This window comes from Manacus vitellinus, unplaced genomic scaffold, assembly GCF_001715985.3.
Source record: "Manacus vitellinus isolate BGI_N305 unplaced genomic scaffold, ASM171598v3 scaffold_3_pilon, whole genome shotgun sequence".
Classification (NCBI taxonomy): Eukaryota; Metazoa; Chordata; class Aves; order Passeriformes; family Pipridae; genus Manacus; species Manacus vitellinus.
Genome location: NW_021940535.1, coordinates 1,097,552 through 1,120,285, shown reverse-complemented (window position 1 = coordinate 1,120,285; position 22,734 = coordinate 1,097,552). Strand labels below are relative to the sequence as shown.

Below are 22,734 nucleotides of genomic sequence, written 5' to 3'. Positions count from 1 at the left end.
TAGGATTACGTAGTAGATTTTTGGAAATTTGTATATTGAATTTGACCAGGTGAGGTAAGAGCACTGATTTTTGGTGCTGGAGTCTGCTGGAACTTGCATATTGTTATCAAACAACCTGATTGTGAAAAGTTTGCTATTAAGTATGCTATTGAGATTTCTCTCTGGAGTTTCTTACATATTATGAAACTCTAACTCATTTTGCTTCCTCACGTAGAACAGAGCATCAGTGCTGTCTTGGGAAATTCCATTTCAAAGGAACATGACATTGGCGAAATGGCACCTACTTTTCATTCTCCCTCAAGAAGCTGCATCTCATTTAACAAAATTCATGGCTTTAATTAAAATACTTGAAGTAGTGGTTTCAGAGCCACCAGATGCTTTCATCTGATAGACCAGAAAGTAGAAAGAATGTACCAGTAAACACCACAAAGAGGCAACATTAAATATGTGACAATCTTCAAAATAGTACTTTTTAAAACCTTTATATCACAGTTTGCAAGATGTGCAAAACCAACAGTGCAGTATTTTCATCCTGTGAATATTAAATTAGGCCGTAAAGTATATCTGTCTTCTGTAATAGTGAGTTTACTATAGAAAGTGTGTAGACCAGAAGCACATTTTGCAGAATTCACAGGGCTGAGGACTTTTGATGCTAATTTTTATTTCTGGTATTTTTAGAAAGGTCTAGTTCTGTTGCCATTGAAATTGAGATATTATCTCTCAAATTCAGTGGGAGCTGACCCTTGTTCATGGGTGCTTTAATGTCACGTCACACAACATTTGCTAACAAGGAAAAATTCTTATGGCTCTATCGTGCTTGGATATTTCAGTGGTTTTTGGCCTGTTAATAACCTAGACTGAAAGAGATGCATGTTATAATTATTCTTTTGAATGAAGTGTCAGAACTCATAACAGCACATATGGCAAGATATTTGCATCATACTTTGACTTTTTCTTACACGTTTTCCTGAGCAGCGGTTGCTAGTGATGAATGATGCTAACCAAGCACAATAGATCTCATAGTGGGTTAGGGTACCAGTCATAAAACTGCACGGCAGTTCTGTTATAAGCATAGTGTTCCAGCAGTGTTTCCCAGACATGCCATTTGTGGTGTGCTAGTTAGTCCTAGAGACAAAACCACATTTGTATGAGTAAATGTAGACCTCTTACTGGACATGAGGTCAGCTAATAAGTTTCTCAACCTTCCAGCTGCAGTTTTCTGCTCCTGAAGCACCAGAAATTTTTTAGTAACTAAAAATTTTTATTGTATGAGCACCTGTTCAGCTGGAGCATGGTGAAGAACAAAGTTGCTGTATCTTCTGTTTTCACCACAAGTGCTCAGGTTAAAGAAGGTATAAACTGGAAAGATAATTTCTGTACCTTCATGTGACTTCTCAGAGTATAAGGGATCCTTCCAGGAGGAGACTGACATGCATAAAAGGGGAACTTCTCTTTCTGCCTAAAGTTTGCTGATACTCTTCTTCAGACACAAGATTGAGAAATTTGCTCCCAGGTACAATCTTCTTTTGTCTGTAGCAACAGTGATGACTTAATGCCTTGGTCCATGAAAAGCAGTCATATCCTTTCCTCCCCTTCTAGCACAGAATGAAGTAGAAAGAGGTCAGCAACTACTGTGTTACGTGAGATGATATAATGTGTTGTAATGATGCGTTAGGGTAGTACTTTTCACTAAGGAGTATTAAGATGTATGCATGTATATTTTCTCAAAGGACACAACATCAAGCTACTACTTCAGAACTTTCAGTTGCTTTATAGGTAATTAAGCCTGAGGTTTAATCCACTGATACTCAACCTGCACCTGTCTGGCCCTTGTTTTGATATGCAGCATTGATCCCAAAGCAAGGGAATGGGTTGCCTTTCTTTGGAGCATCGAATATGGTCCCAAACCAGAGAAAGGTTGGTGGGCTGGCTGCTCCTGTGCACTTGCTGTTACTCAGCAGCTTCTCAGGTGGTCTATGCCTGTGCTTGGAATTTAGTCGATTAATGGCTTTGAGAGCTGTAGGTGACTTGCTCCAGATCAAATTAGTGTAAAAACTCTCTTCTCTTTGTTGAATCTGAAAAGTAAATTCAGTCTACTTTCTAGACCCACTCCGGCATTTTTACCTTCCAAATTCCTTACTATTTCCAGGACCTTGAACATCAAGGTCCATATCATCAATCCATATCACCAAGGTCCATATTATCAATACAATTTGAGGGAGAGGGGTAAAGAATAGTGTTGATCCCATTCTAAAAGCCTTCAGTTCCCTTCAGGAAGCTGGGAGAAGCAAGTGAGTTTGGTGGATGTTTTCTGCATTGCAGTGTGTGTACTGGTGAGGTAAGTCTTTTTCAGAACCATAACTTGGACTTTCAAGTGGCTGCTGGTAGGTGGATTCTAAGTGCCAGATAGCCCCTTTCAACCTGAATTTCTTATGATTCTGTGTCTGAATGCTCTGAGCATTGCAGTCGCTGATGCAGACTTTACTGACATCAGAAGTCCTTTGACTTAAGTGGGATTATAACATCTTACACCTTCTGCCTTCTCAAGTATTCACACTATTCACATGCAACCTTCATGTTCTGACTTTCACATGAAAATACAAGATAAACTCCAAAGCAGTCAGTCATATTTTGCAGCTGATTTTTCCATATGGTGTAGCTGTAAGAGACAAAATGTGACTGCAAGCTGAAATTCCTGTAGTTTCCAATTGCTTAAATAAATAATTTGAAAAATATTGGGAACTGGTAAATGTAGAGTGTTTAAAAAATCTTCAAGCTATTGAAGGTGACCTGGACAGCAGCTTTTTAGCAATAAAGGATGTGTGTAGCACAGATTTCTTTGCAAATCCTAGGAGCTGTGAAGTCCAACTTGTGATACAGTCAAAGATAAGTGCTTTGTCTGTTCTGAGTTTTTCAAAGGCCATTTATATGAGAAAGACAATTTTGATGTATTTGCCAAAGAAACAGTTGAATTTTCACAATAAACTGCAACATACACTAGCTAAACAAAACAAGTAACTAAAATTATTGTATTTTAGGAGTTATTTACTTGCAAAATGTTAAAATGTTAAAGTTCTTGGTAAATTGTTTGCAAAGATAGTAAGCAATTTATGTAAGACCATAGATTTTCTGCAAGTCTAGAGTGGCCTCATTTGAGTGGTTTCCAGTGGAAGTGCACCTTTCTCTTTGTGTTTCAGGTTAGGCCATTGGCCAGGCTGACTTGAACTGGATCTTGGCTGTAAAATATACCTGGTTTTCTTTGTGTGGAATTCTTCCTGTGCAGATGACTGATAAAATAAACCCAGAAATTCTAGCCTAGACAGTACACTATGCATAACATCTTTGCCAGGACTCCTTTTCTGTGTGAATCTGTGCATGCTTGCAACATGTGACACTATGTATCAGATAACTCCTGAAATTGCTTTTTGTAGTTATGTTTTCATCCTGTATGCATGTTTCAAGGCATTAAACATAACTGAAATGTGTTTTCACTTCCTTTCTTTTTCTTTTCCAGGCAGAGGGTTCCAGACTCCAGAGAGAACTGAGAGGATATTTAGCAGCCATTAAAGGTGATTTTTAAGTTTTACATCATGCTTTCATAAAGCAAAGTTTTTTTAAAAGTTGAGTCAAGTAGGCTTGTTTAAGTTATGCAAAGATAAATACACATAAAATTCTCTTTAGCCTGTTGCTAGGTATTCTGCAGCTTCAACATCAACTCGTGGGTACAGTCTTGCATGTACAGCTTATCCTTGACTGTCCTTTGTGTGCAGAAGCACTGCTCAGATTCTCATGTTGCATGCATTTTCAGCACCCACAAAATCTACACATCTTGTTATTCATCTTTGCAAATGCTGTAATGTTAAATACCCCGTGCAAGGCATCCCAATCAAGGGATTGCTTTATCTCTGCAACTGTAACGTTGCCATGTATTACTAGTTGGATGACGATCTTCCTCCAAAACCATACTCCCTGCAATGATGTGATTTCTCATATATTTCTGAGTGCTTAATCCATTTTTTTTAAGTTTAAAACTCAAATATGATGTCTTTTGATACTACATTGAAAATCCAAGTAGTAGAATTTCACTGGTCAGAGCTTAAATATTAGAGATAAGTAAATAGCATTTAAATCCTACTAGACATTTGTAAATCCAGCACTCAACTGCACACTGTATGCAAAGTGTTCTCTTTCTCATGCCACCTCTCTCTGGAGGAGTTGGAGGTGCTAAGGGAAGGGAATGGGAGTTGGTGACTGATAGAGAGACAGTGGCTTCTTGAGATAAATATATATATATTTATATATATATATATATATATATATGATAGATATATATGTGTGTATGTATTTTTAACCTGGCTCCAGTCCAGTAGGGAAAATGTTGCAAATGAGTGTTAACATCCCTGGAAATCACTGTCATAATAAGGCTTCAGCAGCTGTTCACAGACAGGTAAGAAAGCTCTTTTTGATAGGAAATGTAAAATGGGGAGCAAAGCAGTAGCTTAATGTCTTTGACCATGTATTATTTTCTGGATGGACTGGCCAAAGAAAATACCATACCAGACAAATTTGAGCAATGTCTCTTATTCTTAGAGGAAATTTTAGCATCAGTCATTTTTGGGGACCCACTGAATGCTTATTTTGTTCTCTTATTTTTCACTTTTCCCCACACACATTATATGATGGTTACTCAGAAGCAGCATGATAAGGCTGTTTGTTGGCTGGATGACTTATCTGTCATGTAGGCTGACTGTTTACATGATACTTTGATTTCCATGTAGGTGACAACAACACTCCTCTCAGTTTCATTTTCTTTCTCTCTTTCTCTTCCTAGTGTTCTACACTCATGATCCTTTTGCTCATTTTCCCTTTATTGGGCTGCTCTTTGCATCAAATTTTGTTTTTATCTCTGTGTAAAATATTTCATTGTTCAGGTTTTACCTTTATAGCCATGCTTTTCTGTTCAGCACCTTTCTCTTGTTCAGCCTGTAATTCATTCAGACTGACCTTCTTACTGAGAATGAAAAGTGCTTGCTAACACCATATTATCTACATGTCTTTGAAAAGATCCGGTCATAAGGAACTCACAAGAGCCTTAAAACGTTATTCTTCAAAGTCAACAAGCCACCAGTGGGCATCCTTGGCACACATGTTGGTGCTGTGGAGAGAGCACACAACCTGAGACAGTAGACCACAATACACAGCTCTGGTTGGGGCTTCCTCAAAGCTGACTAGGTCAGCAATGCTAAAGACCTTTCCAGATTTTAGATGACAGAAGCAGCTGCTACAGTCTCTTTGTTGATATTCTTTGAAGGACTGCCATCATTAGAAGATTTTGGGGTGTCTATGCACAAAAGCATGGGAACCCCCATATTTAGGCACTGGAGTGATATTTTTGTGCCAAGGACATCAGAGCCTTGGAGTCATGCTGTCATCAGGGGCTCATTTTGCAGGAAAAAAGGACAATCATATAATTGCATATATTTGAATTACTGGAAAATAATACACTTGACATCCTTATACTCTTAGAGGTATGAGAGAAGCAGTTCATTTTAAGGGGGTTCAGGAATTGAACTCCAGTAACAAACTTCATTTCACTGCATGACTTCTAAGTGACTCAATATTGGAAGTTAAAAGTAGAAATCCAGGCACGATTTCATAGAATCACAGAATGTTTGGGTTGGAAGGGACCTTATAGATCACCTAGTTCCAACACCCCTGACATGGGCAGGGATACCATCCAGTAGACCAAGTTGCTCCAAGCTGCGTCCAACCTGGCCTTGAACACTTCCAGGGGCAGGGCGTCTACAACTTCTCTGGGCAGCCTGTTCCAGTGCCTCACCACCCTCAGAGAATTTCTCCCTAACATCTAATCTAAAGCTCTCCTCTTTTAGTTTCAAACCATTCATTCCCCTTTGTCCTACCACTGTGTCCTACCTTTGTCTGCCCGTGTGAAAAGTTGCTTTCCCTCTTTCTCAGAAGCTCCCTTTAAGTACTATCAGCCACAGTGAGGTGTCCCCAGAGCCTTCTTTTCACCAGACTGAACAACCCCAGCTGTCTCAGCCTGTCTTCATAGAAGAGGTTCTCCATTCCTCTGAGCATCATTGTGGCCTTCTCTAGACCTGCTCTAACAGATCCATGTCTTTCTTGTGCTGAGTACTTGGCACAGTACTCCAGGTGGGGATTTAAGCAAAGAATGATCAGTTCAGCCTTATTATGACTCTCTGTCCCTTCATTTTAATAAACTTGACAATTTGAGGTTTAGTATCACACATCCTTAAAAGAATTTTTGCTGTATTCAGACTCTTTCTTTTGTTCATTGGTGCTTCTTAGTTTTAGCTGGACATTGATCTTTCCTGTTGGTTATTCAAGGACTTGGAGGAACCATGTCATAAAGCTGTTGAACTTGTGAATGGCTTTTATGTGATGTTTTATTTCGCCTGCATGATAGTTTAATATATGCTGTTTGTACTGACAAGATTGTATACTATCCCCCATAGCTTTAGTCATCTCATGCCTCAGTCTTCTGTCTTTCCCAGTCTCCTTGGCAATATGTATCGGGGTTCTCTACTTCTTGATTAATTTTTAATCTATTGAGAGTTGTAAGTGACTTGAATGGTTTTATGGACCAATTGTTATAGAAACCCTAAATCAATCTCCTGTCCTCTACCCCAAGCTCTTTGCAAGTACCAGTGCAGATGGGGAGATAAAAACCTTGATCTTCATGCATGTGGCAAGGTGACAAAGATTAAAAGGAATCCTGCATGATTAAAAAGAAACACCATACCTTTCAGGTAGCTTAATGTAGTAACTAGTCTACAGGAAGGAGAGGGTAGGTTTTGCAAGTCTGTAAGCAGTTTTCCTGCCTAGTTGTGTCAGTCTGTGGCTGACAGAACTACATGTATCCTCCAGACACATGAATCTTAAAGTCACTCATGTAATTTCTTGAAAGCAATAAAACTATTTATCATCTTTCTGCAAAATTTATTCATGAATTATGAAATAATTGAATTGTTCCAGTGGAAAGTCTAATGGGTTAGTAACAATAACAAATTATTGTTAAAATAATCCCTTATGGCAGGATGGGTAATTTTCCTGGAGAACCACGTAAGTAATTAAATATTAAGAGCCAGTCCAAGATGCCTCACCCCATTAGGAAAATGGAAGTTTCTTCGTGATTCAACCTAGATTACCCTGAGGGTGAGTAAGGAGACCCCACAGTATATAAGTTCTACAGCCACATGCTGTCCCAGGCCAGTCTAAACGGGAGCTTGAGTACATTGGAATTGTGATGGTAAAGAGTTGCCTACCCTCTGCTACCCCTAGAGTGTTTAGTGGGGATGTCTCTGCACTGCCACCACCTATCACATGGGGGCCTCTAGAAGTTTTTTGGGGTTCTGGAAACAGGGACTCTTTGCCAGAGAAAGAGGGTGATTTAATCCAAGAGGCTCAGACTTCAGTAATTGGGTTATTTAGCAATTTTTCCTAAGCAATTAAAATATTTTGGCATTTTTAGTTATTGAATAAATGATCCAATTACCAAGAAGCAGTACTGAATGAAACAATTGATATTAAGTATAAATTTCTAACTGTTCATCAGCAGTAAAAATTCTTTTCACATTTCTTAGTACTTTAATGACTTGCTTGTAACAATTTATCTTTCTCAATGATAGCAGTTAAAACCAGCAGAAACAGCCTGCAGTCTATGACTGAGACACTAATCCTCTATTTTAGTGCTGAATAATGCATATCAGTTTATAAGAAATAATTCTATATGAAAACAAGCCAGATAAAAATATCATTGGGCATTATAAGTTTATGCCCACAGACATGAAAAAGAACAGGAATTCATTGGATTGGTATTTATCTTTGCACTCATTTGGGGTAGTGCAGTAAACCTGGTATGGGTGCAGTTGGAAAGGAGTGCAATGGATGATCTTGGCCTGGAAATTTCAGACTGAAGGCTCTGACTGAAGAAACCAAGTACTATAATGCCCACTTGCTTTAAACTGCAGCTGGATTTGGCTGATGTTTTTTACGGGAATGTAGTGGAATGGAGGATTACCCGATTCTCAGAACTGAAAAAAGTGTAAAAGTTGGTGCAGTTTTGATATGACTCAAGCACGGGGTATTAAGTGTCTTTTACTTATTCTCTTAAGCAGATATATGGCCAAGCCCTGTAGTACTTCAGAAAGAAAGTGTGCAGAGGAAAGGTGCTCTGTGCCAGCCTGGTCTGTGACCGAGCTGAGTGGAAGCTGCAGGAGGGATTATCTAGCAGCTGTGCCAGCCTGCCTGCCACAATACATGGCAGGTTTATCACACAGTGCTGAAGGGCAGAAGTTCAGGTATCATAAAAGATTGAGCGCAAACAGGGATGAGTGAACCCTCCTGGTCTGTGTGTTCACCCTGAGTGGAGAGAAACAGCCTTTTTAAACATGGTGATGCTGTGCTGGTTTTGTCTTACTTCTTGAGTTGATTAATTTGCAGTGTCATTAAAGATTTTAAATGAGTTCTGCCTGGAAATATGCGATCATCTGTATTTTACTGTAATTTGGCATCTGTTAAGGAAAAAAAATCCCCTTTATTCAGGAATCCTTTTTGGTTAGATAAAAAAATGTACCTTTTTAAAAAAAGTTAATGCTAAGTAAAAAATTTAACAGCGTTGTTCGGATTTTGCAAAGAAGTTGAAATAAAAGACATCATTTTAAAATTACTGATTCTGAATTCTTTTCAAGTTAGGTGAGATCTGTTTGGTTTCACTGGGTTCAGAAACATATTCAGCATCTGATGGATTGGTGCTCCATGAAAATAGAAAGGCAGTGCCTTTACTGAGGGTGTTTTTTATATTCATTGGGGTCAAATGGATCTCACTGAAGATAGACTTAGGCTCCTTCTCATAATTTCATTGAAACCATTTCATATTTAAGCCAGCTCCTCTGTGTATTACAGAGTGATTATCATCAGTAGTCCTTGTCCTTGTTCCACCTGTGGTAGCAAAAGCTCCAAAAGTGACTGATCAGTTTGGCTTAGCATGTGGTGCTTCTCTGCAAGCACCACCTCACTGCAAGCCTAAATAAGCACTGGGCTCCAAAAACTTGTAAAGCTACTGGGTGAGCATACAAGATTCTTAATAAAATCTGGTCCATTACAGTACTCTCCCCAACTTCAGGCATTTCTTTCTTAATTTGCCAGAGGGAATAGAATAGTGGTACATGTGGGTGAAAATAAAGATATTTAGCAACTGTTTCTTGTAGTTTGCAGTTATATGTTCCTCCTTCTGTCTGATTGCAGGGATGCAAGATGCCTCAAAGAAGCTTACAGAGTCTCTTCATGAAGTTTATGAGCCAGACTGGTACGGGCGTGAAGATGTGAAAATGATTGGAGAGGTAAGATGCATGAAAAGAGGGAAAAGGTACTTCAGCTGCAAATGGATTATCTGAGCTGTTGAGGAGAAGTGTGTATCTGAAAGTCACCTTAATTCTTTGTTGCATGTTAAATCCTGTTTTCTCAGCATATAAATTGTTGGTCTTGTGAAATGCAGCTCCTGCTGACCAGAAGCAGCACTTGAAGTGTCTGTTTTACAAACTAGCTCATATAAGCTCCCACTGAGGTCAACGTCAGTGTGCGCAGAGTTGGTCCTGATAGCATCTGATTGACAGAGGTATCTTATGTGCAGTTTTACAATCAGGATTCTCAATTCAAATGAATGTTTAAAATAATCAAATCTGCTTATCCTTGTGTGGTGTGTAACAGCTTTTGAGCTAGTGGCACTAAACAGGATATCTGATGAGATACTCACCTGTCTCTGAAAAGACTATGGAATTAAAGGGTAAATTAGGCTGCAGGACATTATTCATTTTCACCTTTGTAACTTCCTCCAGTGATTAGAGAAGAGGCTTTTCTAGATGACACTGCAGGAATTTGACTTGAGGTGCTCTGAATTGCTTGCTTAAACAGCCTTAATTCTGGGGGAAACCTGTCAGCAAATGTGCTGGTGGTGACAAGGAAGTTGAAACAGTTTGTCAGTGAAGCTTTTAGCCAACTGGCATTCAGTTTGCAAGGCCTCCTTGATAATATAGTTAACAAGAAACTGCAGTACAGAACTTACAGTCTTACCAAATCTGCTTATCTGTAAGCTTTGCTTCTCTGTGGCTGCCATCTCCTACCTTTCCCTGCTGCTGAAGACATGACGTGTTTTTGATTTGAAAAGCACACAACTTCCAAACTGTATAATTTTAGATCCCATACCATTTATATTTTTTTAGATTAAACAGCTGGAAAATCTCATGCTGCATCTTGCTGTAGCACCTCATCTTGTGTCTGGAGACTACTAGATTTTGCACTCAGAAATTTGTAGCTGTGTGTGAAAGGACCATAATTTGGATCTTAAGCTCTATTAGATGTAAAGATAAATGTTAGGTATGTCTTCTTAATAAGAAACTCATGAGCAATATTACAAAATCTCTTGATTTTTTTTACCTACATAGTCACAAATGCGAATTTATGCATCCTTCAACCTAGAGTACAGAAGAATTATGTATCTGTTCAGTCTAGGATATAAATGATCATTCCAAAAGGGATCCACATAATTGACCTTATTCTGTATGGTAGGAAGGATGATAGCTTAAAGGACCCTTCAGCAATGTTGTTTGAGTCCATTAGCTTTCAGAAAACCTTCATTACTTTAATTTGTCCAAAATATGTATCAGCAAGGTACAAAGGCAAATGCTCAAAACTGGCAGTTGCTTGCTATGATCTAATGCTATGCTACTCTGTAGGCCACTTTGATTAAATATTGTGTTAATAAATTAGGTATTTCTTTTAAGCATGTTTAATAGATTGTAAAAATTCATTAGGGACTCCTTTAGAGTAGGAGATAAATGAACTGAAGACTGGCATCACACAGTATTTAAAATATGCCCTATAGTAGCTTATGATAAAATGAACACTAGGGAATAGCCTCCCAGACTCCCAGCACTGCAGAGCAGTGCTCACACCCTTTAACCTTCCTCCCATCAAAGGAGGATGTTGAGTGATTTTAGAAATGTGCAAAGAAGGGGGAATCAGGATGTTTCATGCGTGCTAATGACTTGTTCAATTGAGAACCCAAGCACTATGTCCATGTAACAGAATTTGCTTCTAGTAAGGAATAAGTCCTTGTCACATGAGCTGCATTAACATACTCTTAAAAACCAGAAAACTACAAGGGATTTCTCTTGGTGACTACCCCAGAGCTCCAAAGGGGGCTGGGAACTGGGGAAAAGAACAATACCTTCAGGGCCTGGGGGAGGCGAGGATGTGGATAGTGCTGGGCAGGGTGTGAATTTTGTTTATTTTGCCTGCTGATGTTGGGATATTTCATATCTGTCATCCCAGTTCTCCAGTAGTGCGAAGTAGAGTTCTTGTCTATGCATCAACCATATCATCATATGAACCATAATGGCCAAGAAAGTAAGAACTGGAAAGACCTTTCCCTTTATTTTATTTACTCTTCTATTTTTAGTTGTACTTCCTTTCTCTGTAAGGAAGGTTCACGATCAGCAAATATACTTAGATGCAAGAACTATGGCAGGTTCAGAATCTGCGCCTTTGACCTCAGGAATCCTCAGGAAACCCTGAGGAACACCTTGAACTCGTGATATCCTTATTTTCACATAGCAGTTATTATTTGAAGTAATGAAAACACAAACTAATTATTAAGCTAAATCTTACTTTGTTGTGAATTACATTTTCAATGTCAAGGTATTCCTTTTCATTCATCTTATGAGTGTGCTCTGATTTATTGCCATAAAGAAGATTCTAAAACTTCAGAAATATTTATCTTTGCCAATTACATTTTTTATTTCTCCTGGGCTTAAAGTGACATTAAAATACTAAGTACATTTTTCTCTCTGCCTTTTCAGAAATGTGATGAACTTTGGGAAGACTTCCATCAAAAACTGGTGGATGGGTCGCTGTTAACCTTGGATACATATCTAGGACAATTTCCTGATATCAAAGTAGAGTAATGATTTTCTATAAAGACAATTTGTAAAATTGCTGTTGAGTTGCAAAATAAATAGAAGATGAGATTACAAGAAAAGAAAAATGAGAAAGGGGGGAAGACTAAAATCATTCTCTCCTGTAATGTACAAGATGTTCTGTAAGTAAATCCCTGATATTAGGCCATGCTGATTTTTCAAGTGAACAAAAATATTTTTCATGCATTAGTACCTGGAAGTAAATTAACCTTTGTAGAGGAAACTTTTATGTTTTTTTCCTGCTCCTGTTTCTTTGGTATGACATAATTTTTACTGACTTTAATAGGGACACATTAAGCTGTTCAGCTGTTAAAATGCTAGACAAATTATATGGCAAACAGGCTTTTTGTTATTGGCTAGATGCACCTGCAAGTATCTTTCACGCATCTAAGCCATGGTTTCTATCTTCTAATTAGTGATCAAAAGATTTTGTAATACACATCAGTAGAGAATGTTATGCAGATTCTAGCCTCTCCCAGATGCCTGTCTGGCATACAGACCAGCTAAATGACTTGTAAATTAAATGTGTGGGGATAAAGAATTATTAGAGGTGACAGTTAGATACTTTTATATTTGAATATGACTTTATGGACATAGCTGGAAATTTTTTATGATGGTTTGTGATTGAATAGGTATCACACAGTCATCACATTTGTCTTGTACATCAGGGACTAATGAAAAATTAATTAAAAAATACTAATATTACTGATGTACAGTCCTAAACTCGCTTTTAAATCCAACTGTGCTTATGCCCTCTCAGCATGTGAAATTTGCGTATAATATATAGCTTTGTAAAGTCTATATCAAAGTATATATATACAATAAACTCCAATTGTCTTAGTTATGTGTCAAAACAACTAAAGTTAGAAGTATACCCTGAGATTAGCTCAGTTGGTTAGAGCATGGTTCTAATAATACCAGGGTTGTGTGTTCAGTCTCTGTATGAGTTGGACTTGATGATCCTTGTGGATCTCTTCCAATTCAAAATATTCTGGGATAATATTTTAGCATTTTTCCAACTCTAAAAAAAATGCATTAATTACTAATTTTCCACACTATATATAAGGGAAAAAGATTGTATTACCATGAGTTTACCAGGTTCACTTGTTCGGGAGAATGAAAAGTCTTACATAACGTTGGAATCTTAGTTCTAAGGCCTATAAGCCCTACACCCACAAAACCCCCATTCCAAACTGTCTATAAATTGATTAGTTAAAATAAGGTGATTAGTTTGTCTCTTTTACTGTTCCATATTCCTGCATGATTCAGGCTGCTCAGGGAATTAGTAAGGTCCCCTGGAAAATGTTTTTGCAGATGCTGGGGTTCATCAGCACTGGTCTCTTTTCAAACATCACCTCATAAGGGCACAGGAGCAGGCAATTCCCAAATGTTGAAAGTCAGGCAGGTGAGGCAGAAGGCCGGCTTGGCTGAACAGGAATCTTCTCATGGAAATAAGGCAAAAAGGTAGCAAGGTCAAGTGACATGAGAAGAAAGTTCATGTGACCAAAGCTCAACTGGAGTTGAAGCTGGACAGAAATGTTGGTGACACTAAAAAGAGTTTTTTCAAATATATTAATGTCAATAGGCAGTACAGAAATATCATTGGCCCATTACAGGATCAAGATGGTCACCTCACAAACAGGGACAGAGACAAGGCAGAGGTGTTTAACACTTTGTCTTCAACGTGGGTGACAGACCAACGGGATCTCAGTGCCCTGAGCTGGAGCACCATGACTGCAAGAACGATCAATGCTAAAATTGTGCAGGATCTCCTGCTCCAGCTGGATCCCTTTGGGCCCTGACGGGATTCATCCAAGAATCCTAAAAGAGCTACCTGATGTCATCACAAAACCTCTCTTGATGACTTTTGAGCAGTCTTGGCAATCCAGAGAGGTCCCAGCTTGAGTAGAAGCTGGCAAATGTTGTCCCAATTTTCAAGAGGGGCAAGAAGCAGGACCCTGGAAACTACAAGCCTGTCAGTCTCACTTCAGTGCCTGGTAAAGTTATGGAGAAGATTATTCTGGGAGGTATTGAAAAAACACCTGGAGGACAATGCAGTCATTGGTTACAGCCAGCATGGCTTCATGAAAAGAACCTGATTTCCTTCTATGACAAGGTAACCCACCTAGATGATCAAGGGAAGCCAGTTGATGTCATCTTTTTGGATTCCAGTAAAGCTTTCGATACTGTCTCTCACAGTATCCTTCTGGACAAAATGTCCAGCCCGCAGCTGGATAAACACATCATGTGGTGGGTGAGCAATTGGCTCATGGGTCAAGCACAGAGGGTGATAGTGAATGGGGTAACATCAGACTGGTGACCTGTCACTAGTGGGGTTCCACAGGGCTCCGTCTTAGGCCCTGTGCTCCTCAACATCTTTATAAATGACTTGGATGCAGGACTGGAAGAGATACTGAGCAAGTCTGCAGATGACACAAAACTGGGAGGAGCTGTTGGCTCCCTTGAAGGCTGGGAAGCCCCGCAGTGACACCTCGACAAATGAGAGGACTGGGCAATCACCAACCATATGAAGTTCAACAAGGGAAAGTGCTGGATTCTGCATTTGGGATGGGGCAATCTTAGATGTCCATACAGACTGGGGAATGAGATGCTGGAAAGCAGTGCCACAGAAAGGGACCTGGGGGTCCTGGTCAGTGACCAGTTGAATATGAGTCAGCAGTGCCCTGGCAGCCAGGAGGGCCAACTATGTCCTGGGGGCCATCAGACAAAGCATCACCAGCTGGTCCAGGGACAGGATTGTCCTGCTCTGCTCTGGTGTGACCTCACCTTGAATATTGTGTGCAGTTGGGGCACCTCAATATAGGAAAGATATTAAGCTGTTTGAGAGTGTCCAGAGGAGGGCAAGGAATGGTGAAGGGCCTTGAGGGAAAGCTGTATGAGGAGTGGCTGAGGTCACTTGGTCCATTCAGCCTGGAGAAAGGAGTCTGAGGGGAGACCTCATCACAGTCTACAACTTCTTCATGAGGGTAACAGGAGGGGCAGGAACTGATCTTTTCTCTGGTGACCAGTGACAGGACCTGAGGGAATGGCCTGAAGTTGTGTCAGGGGAGGTTTAGGTTGGATATTAGGAAATGGTTCTTTACTCAGAGTGTAGTTGGGTGCTGGAACAGGTTCTCCAGGAAAGTAGTCACAGCACCAAGCCTGACAGAGTTCAGGAAGCGTTCAAACAATACTCTCAGGCACATGGTGTGACTTCGGGGATGGTCCTCTGTGGGGTAAGAGTTGGGCTCAATGATCCTTGTGGTCCCTTCCAACTGGGCATATTCTGTGATAATAATTCTGATATGAACAGCAAATAAGGGAGAATAAAAGTAAGTCTAAAATTTAATTGACAACGTAAGTAAAGTAGCTTTTAAAAAAGTGCTCTTCATCCTTACTTTCGTTTCTATCCCTGTGCAGACTCGCATTGCAAAACGAAGCAGGAAGCTAGTGGACTATGACAGTGCAAGGCATCATCTAGAAGCCCTACAGAGTTCAAAAAGAAAAGACGAAGGCAGAATTACCAAGGTAGCACGAACAGAAACATGCTGGCAAAAGACTTAGGGAACTTCGGTGGCTTTTTTTGTCTGTGCAGAGACAGAACAATTTGCTCTCTTAGAAGTGGAAATGATATCTTGAAGTGTAAATGTATATTGAAAACTTCAGTGCATGTTGTGGACACAATGTCTTCTACAAATGAGTCCTGTTTGAGCCTTAACTGTCTCTCTTGATGAGACTGAGGGCACAGCAAATCCTATGTTGGCCTCTATGGCATGAGACTGAATCACATCCTTTTTAAATAAAAATTTTAAAAGACCCACCAAAAAAAAACAGACAAAAGTAATTTTGGCAGGTTTTGCTATGTTGTAGTGATTGCAGAAGTAACGCTTTTCATTTTGGTTTAGGCAGAAGAAGAATTTCAAAAAGCACAGAAAGTGTTTGAAGACTTTAACACTGACTTACAAGAAGAGTTACCATCTCTGTGGTCACGGTAAGCCTAGACAGATATTGTCTGCAAGGCCTAAACGTGGACTAAGGAAAGGGAATGAGGGGATTTTAATGAGCCGATAGAAAATGCATTGCTGGATTCTTAAAGATTGCATCCATTGTCTTTTTGAAATAATAAAAGGAAAACTGTATGTAAGTGCTCCAAAATATACTTACTGTAAGTGCTGATTTTCTTCAGTGTATCACTGAATTCACATTTCAGATTCATCATCACTTCACATTCATTACCATATCTTCATTCTGAGGTGCAAAAGGGTCTACGTTTTGTGAGTAAATAACTATGATAGAGCACAGAATAGTCTACGGTGATTTGGGTCTACTTACAGGTCACTTTTTGTTATAACTACGTCAGAATACACGTCATACTTTTGCACTGATTATGTCTGTGATGTAAAAGGATTTGATGGCATAGATCATTCGTTCAAGATGTTTAGTCATGAATTGTGTTTATTCAGAAAGTGCAGACAATATGAATGGGAGAACAAAATTGGTAGAAAAAGAAGCATCTCATTAGTGTCCTGTGTTCTTTAACAGTTGACAATCTGGAATGGAAATGTATTGTGAGTCACTGAAGTATCCTTTGTCTTTTATGCCTTCTAAATGAAATCCTGTTTAATTTCAGATCAATAGAGTGTTTTCCTGCTGTGTTTCTGCCTATTTCAGTTGAAAATCTTCTTAGCACTTCAAGATATTTGTTTTATGGGCCTACTAAGAGTAAAACTGCATATGAATGATTTAGAGTAAGGACCCTTTTGTTTCAATATGTGTTGCCCACTAACTAGTCTCAGGGAAAGGTACAATTTAATTTGAGCAATAGGCATAATTTAGAAACCAGTTGCTTTCAGAGTCCTTTATTTTAGTTATTACAATTCTTCAGGAAGAAAATTGAGTTGACATTTTTCAGGCTTATTTTTATTCCAAAGATTACTTTTTTAATAAAAGTTGAGGGAAATCACACATGAAAGTTTTAAATAGGAAAAAGAATAATACAAAACCTAAGAAAACACCTTCTGCTTCTGAAAGGTAGAAGATTTTTGACTATATGTGCAAAAATGTCTAATCTGTATTAAAGTATTTTCTCTTTCATACGTGTGCATGTGTTTCAGGGCTGATTTCTTTAAGGAGGACTGAGCATGGGACACCCAGCCCTGGGCTATACTGAGCTGTATACATTAAAGCTGACCCCAGAAGCAACTTCATCACCTTGGTGCTGCAATAGCATCTAGTGTGCTGTCTGGTGGGAGATGGGCTGCCCAGAGCACCTTGCCTCCCATGTGCTCATACTGCACTTGTGACCATCCTTTTCCACTCTTCCCTTCTCTAAAACACGCTGAAGGCCTCCCAGTCTGTAGTAGTCTCAACTTGGTTTACTGTTTGGTGTGAAATATGATGTTTCTCAACATGAACAGAAATAATCATGAACAAACTAGTCTGAAATTTTGACATTTCATTCAGTTATTTACTTTGCTGAGAGTAATAGTCAAGAATGTTGCTTGTAATCTGGAAATTAATTTACCTTTGTGGGCCTCCCACTCATATCTTTTATTCTCTTTTACCTTTCTTTGTGCTATCCTTTATAGACGAATTGGCTTCTATGTGAACACCTTCAAAAATGTATCCAGCCTTGAAGCCAAGTTTCACAAGGAAATAGCTTTAGTGAGTAAAAATTACTATCTCATGTATAATGGATTATGATATATATGCATGACAGCAAACAGATGTCTTGTGGTAAAAATCTAGCAGAGGCACATGTGCGAATTTGCCGTAAGTACAGATTTGTAGTATAACCATTGTATTTATTTCTATGTGTCATATTTGTTCTCTCCTTAAGGGAAGAGCAGCCCCTACAATTTTGGATTATAGTGCCTTATCACTTGTAGCACTAAATTCACTTTCTACTTTGCTAATTTATTGTTGCCTTCAGTATTTTTACCATGTCCAATTTCTAATCACCTCTTTGCTTTAATCAGTACAAGAAAAACATGTCAAGCATTCCCTTCAAGTCTGCTATATATATTGTCAGCAGTGCAGCATTATATCTGTGACTGTTAGGCAAATCAGGTGGTTTCAGTGAGGATCTTTTGAATGTGCCTGGCTAAGTGGCAGTGTATTATCTATAGTAACCTACTAATTGGAACCAAAATTTTTTTTAAAAACTGGCTTTACGGAAGTGCTATGTAAATTGGGATTAGGTTTTTGACCGGAAAACATGAATTTTCTTGGCTACCCATGTTGCTCTAAATTTCCAGTGACCTCCTTCATCAGACTTCACATAGCAGTCAGGCACACTTATGAACTTGTTTGCTGAAAAACAACTTATGTTTTTGAAGAACTGCTATTATTTTTGATTCTATGGATTTTGCTAGGTTTCCATTTAGGCTTTTGTTGTACATGGCACTGAGAATTTTTGAAAGGATTTATACTATAGTGTAAAGCCATCAGATTATATATTACCAGGTTATGAGTTATCAGACCAGATTTATCACCTGTGTTTTTAATCATGACTGTAGTCATTCACGTAAACTCAGGCAAGTGTTTTGTTTTCACAGCTATGTCACAAACTATATGAAGTGATGACAAAGCTGGGGGATCAGCATGCAGACAAGGCCTTCACCATTCAAGGGGCACCAAGGTGAATTTACTGCTTTTTTTTAATGAATTACATTGCAGTAGGCTTTGTGGGTTTCAGCATATGTAGCAATCACCTACACCATGTGTAGCGATTGCTGCACAATGTGGTGATGAGTGTTGTTTGTTCAGGATGATAGATGAAGGTACCTTGGATGAAGTTCTTATCAATAGGAGTAAAAATGCAAAGCACACTTTCTCACCAACTTTTTTTTGAAAAAGGCCTTTCACCAAAAAAAAAAAAAAGGAATGAAAGCTGTTTCAATATAGCCTAATTCATTGTAGACTGTTACACCAATTTTGCAGCAACCAAGTGTGCAGCTTATTTATTCTCAGATACTTGGTTTACAGCAATGTTGCTAACTCTTACAGTTTTTTAAAGCCTTGAAATATTTAGATGTGTTTATAGCTCCTATTATAGGTGAGAATCCCAACCTTTGAAAGTCAGCTTTTATCTCTTTTGCTCATGGGGAAAAGTCAAGATCTGAGGGTGCATCATAAAAGCAGAAAAGCTGAAGTAAAGAGAATGTCACAAAATACCATATTTTTAAAGGCTTTCAAGAGAAATCTTATCTTAAAGCACATGAGCAAAAAGAGTTTAAAATAAGATGGTGCTTTCTTGAGGTCAGTGGATGCCAGTACAGTATTTTGATTTTTTGCTTTTGACAAATAGCCTTTCTGCCATAATTTGATCTTGCAGTACTCTAATAGTGATATGCAGAAAAGGTTAAAATTGTAAAACAGTGAGACTTACCAAGACGCAGTGGTATTTGGAGTTAATACATAAGGCCTGAATTTCCATTCAATCTCAGCTAATCAGAAGCAACCAGAACAGTGTTATAGCTACTGCTAATTTGCTCTCAAACTGTATTTAAATTAGCAACAATTAAGACTGACCAAACAACATAACATCTGCCTCAAACATATGGCAGTTATTCCTACATTTGTTTTAATCTCACTTTGGAAGAACAAAGAGTGAAATATTGAACCTTCCTCCCTAATGCAAAATTTAGAACTACTTTATAAGGACATGACAAAAATTTGTGTTTTGGATTATTTCAGTGGTAATCCATGATAATATGTGTTTACATAGTGCCTCCAGAGCTGTTAGCTCATGCATAAACACTTCCAGCCCCTTTAGGATGGATTCACAAACTGGACTATGTTTCCATAAAGGATTTGTAAAATACTTTTGTGAGATGTAAAATAATGTAGTGTTGAGAGATTTCAAACAGTTTTTGTAAAAAAACAGATATTTTGTCCACCTGTCTCCTAGACCACGTCCAACATGCACATGCTTGTTCCTACTGAATTACTTATTCCATTAATGAGAAGATAATTTTTGCTGCAAATAACTAGACATACATTAACGCAGTGTTATCTCAACTTACTTTAAAAATGCTTTTTAAAAATGCATTATTTTTTCAGTTTCTATGTTACTCTCTTTTGCTGTACCATTCACAGAGCCTTATGTGAAACTCTGGATAGATTTTGACTTCCATTATTAGTGATGACTCTCTAAAAGTCTATTATGGAGTGGGTCTTCATAAGATAAAACAGCTTTCCTTTTTAGATGCATGAGAATTGGATACTAGACAAGTACAGTAATATTTCCTTTAAAGAACTGTATAAAAAGAAAGATCCTAAAAACTTGTATGCTACTGAATGTCCTGAAGGTAAATATTGTATCTGGGAAAGAAATTTCTTAATGACTGATTATTTTTTCTCTTTTAATATTTCCACAGAAAGAGGTGGTGAGTGTGAGCTAAGCTTGTCCTTTCAAAGAACAAATTTTTTGTGTTAGACTTATGTTTATGCTGTGGTCTCAGTCAGGTAGTGCTTCTGCTTTCCCTGAAGATGTGTAGAAGTCACTCTTACCAAGTACACATTGAGTGCTGTAGTTTATAGCCTCCCTGAGTATAAGCTTTCAGCATTTTTAGGTAGCTCAACATTATCTCAGTGTTTGCACCAGGTTCTTTCATTAGAAGGAGCAGATGTGTTCTTAGGACTTCATCAGATCTTTTCTTAGTATCAGCAGAGCTCTGTTGAAGTCACTTTGCTGCTTGTTTATAGTTGTGGTGAGTTGTTCTTCTAAATTGTGATATGTTTATAGTAATCTTGGCTGTGTTTTATTGAAACCTTTCTGAAGTTGCTGAGCTTTTAAAATTATTTGCATTATTCATTGTTATGCCTTCCTATGGGCTTTTTAATCTTTAGAGTCTTTTATTCTGAGAACCGTGTGAAATGAAGACAATAAATCTTTCTCACATTTTATGATAGTTATAAACTTATAAATGAAATGGTATTTCAAGTACAGAATCTGAAAAAATGCAGGTATGCTTTTTCCTTCAAGTTATAATGATCAGGTAAACAGATGTTCCAAAAATCAAGATGATTCAAAATTAAAGCTTCCTTTGACACTGTAGATAACTGATTTTTAATTGCATTTAATTGCAATTTTAGTTTCAATCATTATAAAATTACTTAGTTCATCTCCAGCGTGTACTGCCTCTTGTGGTCACTGGCATTACATCAGGGATGCAGTTCAACTGTTGCATCAAATTGTCAAGGATAAATCAGCAAGATATATATTGCTTTGCTTCTGTCTAGTGATTCAGGTCCACTCCGCTTTGCAAAAACACCGTCACCACCAGAGGAGGTCTCTCCCCTGCCTAGCCCTACTGCTAGTCCCAATCATATGCTGGCACCAGCATCTCCGGCACCAGCCCGACCTAAGTCACCCACACAGGTAAGCGAATACCTAGCAGGAGAAGCTGGCCTGTTGTGCAGTGAAAGATAGCTGAGATGGTGGACTTTTTATCTAGGCTGTGACCGAGTAATGACAGGGAGGCCACTGGTTCTGTTGCAGTCTGTTCTGTTCATTAGTTGTTCATGCCTGTGTCATGACGTGAATGGAAAATGGTTTTTATATAAGGGGGAATGAAGAATTTTTAAGGTGCCTGGTGAATTGGTGGGACTTGCGGTGACAAAGCAAAATACTTCATTAAAAGTTGCATTGTCTCTAAGGACCCATATCCCAGCAGTGACAGTTGGAAAAGCCTGTTTCTAAAACCTCCTTGTGAATTTCTGTCCATTATATATTTCTACTCTTCATTCATCTTCAAATTTATGCTTACCCTCTGAAAAATTAGCCAATGATATCACTGGTCTGGCCAACCTCTAAAACAGTAAATAATAAAGCTAGCTTAAATACTGCTGTGCTAAATACTGATAATTAAAGTCATACTTGTTGTTATTAACTGGATTGAGAAGTTTGACACTGTTGGAATCACTATTCTCACCAGTACTGGTAAAAGAATAATCAGTTTCATGCATCAGTTTCATCTATAGTGTACATGTGATACTTCATCAAAGACTTGTGTTGTTGTTGCAGATGTTTTTGGAATTGGGATAGCTTCTGTGATGAATGCTATTTCTATGCTGGGCACACATCAGAAGAGGTTTAATTTTGCATTCATGAGCATGCTTCTTTTCTCTGGTCTCCCAAAAGAGACTGTCTGAATATTCATCTGGTAGGACTCAGTCTCATTGGTGCCAATGGTGTTATATCACCATACCACCTGAGGATTATTTTATGGATTTATTTTCTTGATATTTTGATAGATTTAAAAATTATCCAATACTATTTGGTATTATTCCAAGCAATTAGTTTGTCACAGTTATGCGAATCTCTGGAGAGCAGGGAGAATTAGTAAACTAAGCACCTTTGGTTCCTAGAAATTATATGGTCTTAGCATTAAGTATGCTTTAAAAGTAGCAACAGGTGGGCAGGGACAAAATACCAAAGCTAAACACAAATGAACTCAAGAAGCTGAAAAGCTGCAGAGACTTGATTCTGTGCAGTATCATCCTTCCAGCTGTGGGCTGCATAGGAGAGCAAGTGTTTTGCACTGTGTGCCCTATTGCAGCAGAAAAAAAAACCAAGAATTGCTTTTATATGAACTCTGATACTTTGAGTCTGAAGCAGTTTGAAATATAGAGTTGTTTTGCTCTTCCCACAATGTTTATTTCAAGGCATTTGGTGGTGAACAACTAAACAGTTCCTTTCAACATATGGCTT

At 38.4% G+C, this 22,734-nt stretch overlaps 1 protein-coding gene across 1 annotated transcript in view; it reads left to right on the top strand.

Annotated features, from left to right (window-relative positions):
- LOC103755399 (amphiphysin) overlaps positions 1–22,734 on the top strand; it is a 66,654-nt gene that overhangs the window by 9,449 nt on the left and 34,471 nt on the right. The window contains exons 2-9 of the mRNA XM_029961876.1: positions 3,515–3,569; positions 9,289–9,383; positions 11,901–11,996; positions 15,438–15,545; positions 15,923–16,008; positions 17,606–17,681; positions 18,575–18,657; positions 21,264–21,402. Coding sequence (XP_029817736.1) covers positions 9,291–9,383; positions 11,901–11,996; positions 15,438–15,545; positions 15,923–16,008; positions 17,606–17,681; positions 18,575–18,657; positions 21,264–21,402 — 681 coding nt within the window. The 5' untranslated portion in view covers positions 3,515–3,569; positions 9,289–9,290. The remainder of the gene's footprint in view (positions 1–3,514; positions 3,570–9,288; positions 9,384–11,900; positions 11,997–15,437; positions 15,546–15,922; positions 16,009–17,605; positions 17,682–18,574; positions 18,658–21,263; positions 21,403–22,734) is intronic.